We start from the raw sequence: 2110 nt of genomic DNA on the forward strand, positions 1-2110 counted from the left end.
GAAAAGTTGATTAGCAAAATTGACTCTCAAAACAGTGACAATCAACTATTGCCTTACGCGATTCAGTAAATAATAAAGCCTCATACAGAAAAGTTTCAAATTTATTAAATTTCCTTTTGTCATTTTCATATAGAATTTTAAAAATGTTTTGTTTGAAATTTGATAGCCCCATCGCACTCGTCACTGTATAAAATGAAAAAAAAAAAACAATTGTACAACCCATAGAAAATCCCATAATTTTTCAGACAATTTTCCAACGAATTAGCAATTTTACGGCTGCTGGCCAATCAGATACTTCATAGAAACTTTCGTTATCTTCAAGTCGTCTGACTTTCCTAATGTTTCTTTCTATTTGTCTTCACGTGTAACTCTACATAATATTTAAATAAAAGAAATTACTTTTCCTTCACTGAATGTAGTCATTTCAGTTTTGACATAAAACTGTCAAAAACTGACATTTCCTTCACTGGTTATAATTGTTACCAAATATCTAGTGCTCAAAATTAAAATTCTTGATTTCCCAATCAATTTATTGGAATAATCTACAAAATAAATACAATTAAGCATTCAAAATGCTAAGAAACGCCGCAAGGAATCTAATTACTTCATTAAATGTAAATATTAAGTTTCCAATCTTTAAAATAGCTTCAGTTTTTAAAGGAATTGTTTTATTATTATAGAAACCCTCACAGACAACTCAATGGAAGAACATCGAAAAATGCATTTCAACCACAGAAATCAAACAACAATTGCTTATACCAATGGTGGTTGAACAAACAGGACGTGGAGAGCGAGCTTATGATATATTTTCGAGACTTTTGAAAGAAAGAATCGTCTGTTTGATGGGCCCCATCCATGACGGAGTAGCGTCACTGATTGTGGCGCAATTACTTTTCTTACAGGTTGTTCTTTGTGGTTAAATAACACATTAAGGAACTTTGAATAATAATACAAATATCTACATTTTTTAGTCTGAAGATTTAGATAAACCCGTCCATTTGTATATCAATTCACCCGGTGGTCAAGTGACGGCTGGATTAGCAATTTACGATACAATGCAATATGTAAAACCTCCAATTGCAACTTGGTTTGAATACACGTCTTATTTCTATCAAACAAACAATTGATTTACTTTTTTTTTAATTTAAGGTGTATTGGCCAAGCTTGTTCAATGGGTTCACTTCTCCTTGCTGCAGGCGAACCTGGAATGCGATATTCACTGCCAAATTCTAGAATCATGATCCATCAGCCTTCTGGTGGCGCTCAGGTATTTACATTCATCGCCTTTTAAAAGACTTGAACTAATAAAAATGATTCGATATAACTTTTAGGGTCAAGCTACAGACATTCAAATTCAAGCCGAAGAAATAATGAAACTCAAAAATCAATTAACACAAATTTATGTGAAACACACAAATCAAGATTTCGATTCATTGATGGCAAAAATGGAACGTGATAAGTTTATGTCACCCGAAGAAGCTCAAGAATTGGGTATTGTAGATCATGTCCTAGAACATCCACCATTGATGGGGGAAGTTATCGAAAAACTCACTCCAGAACAACAAGCTGAAAAAGATCGAGGCGATGAGATTATTATTTAAGGAAGAATCGTCGTCGTAGCGGGAGCGTTTTGTGATTATGATAAATGTGAATTTTTTCGATGTTGTTAGGAATTAGACAATAAATTTGATCTTATTTTATATACATCGTTTCTTATTTATTAAAAATAAGTTTCAGAACTGATGTGCTAAAGGAACGAGAAGTTGAGATCGAGTGTATACTAATAAGCATTCCTGTGGTTTGAGTATCAAGGTTAAATTGTTTGAGGAGTGGAATACATCTGGCTATTTCACTAGTACATAATCCGTTAAAATAACAATGAAAAAGGGTGAGACAAGAAACTTTGCGACGCTGTTCAAGCGAGTAAAATAAGAAAAGACTTAAATTAGTTAGTGGAGCAACAGAGATTGGAATGACATCCAAGCTTTTACGAATTTAAGTCTTATAGGTAGAAGCCTGATTAGAGGGGAGGGGGGCAATATCTTGCATAACTTTAGGAAACCCAAACATCTAGCAGAATTTTTTGGGACATGGCGTACGTAGTTGTTGC

The 2110-nt window shown here is 33.5% G+C and overlaps 1 protein-coding gene across 1 annotated transcript; it reads left to right on the top strand.

Annotated features, from left to right (window-relative positions):
* The first annotated feature begins 453 nt into the window (after positions 1–453).
* Positions 454–1704, top strand: LOC129939400 (ATP-dependent Clp protease proteolytic subunit). The gene is made up of 5 exons (XM_056047397.1): positions 454–614; positions 681–902; positions 972–1087; positions 1150–1267; positions 1332–1704. The coding sequence occupies exons 1-5, from the start codon at positions 573–575 to the stop codon at positions 1599–1601; spliced, it is 768 nt and encodes a 255-aa protein (XP_055903372.1). The 5' UTR covers positions 454–572; the 3' UTR covers positions 1602–1704.
* The last annotated feature ends 406 nt before the right edge of the window (positions 1705–2110 follow it).

The sequence above is a fragment of the Eupeodes corollae genome, chromosome 1 (assembly GCF_945859685.1).
Source record: "Eupeodes corollae chromosome 1, idEupCoro1.1, whole genome shotgun sequence".
Taxonomy (NCBI): Eukaryota; Metazoa; Arthropoda; class Insecta; order Diptera; family Syrphidae; genus Eupeodes; species Eupeodes corollae.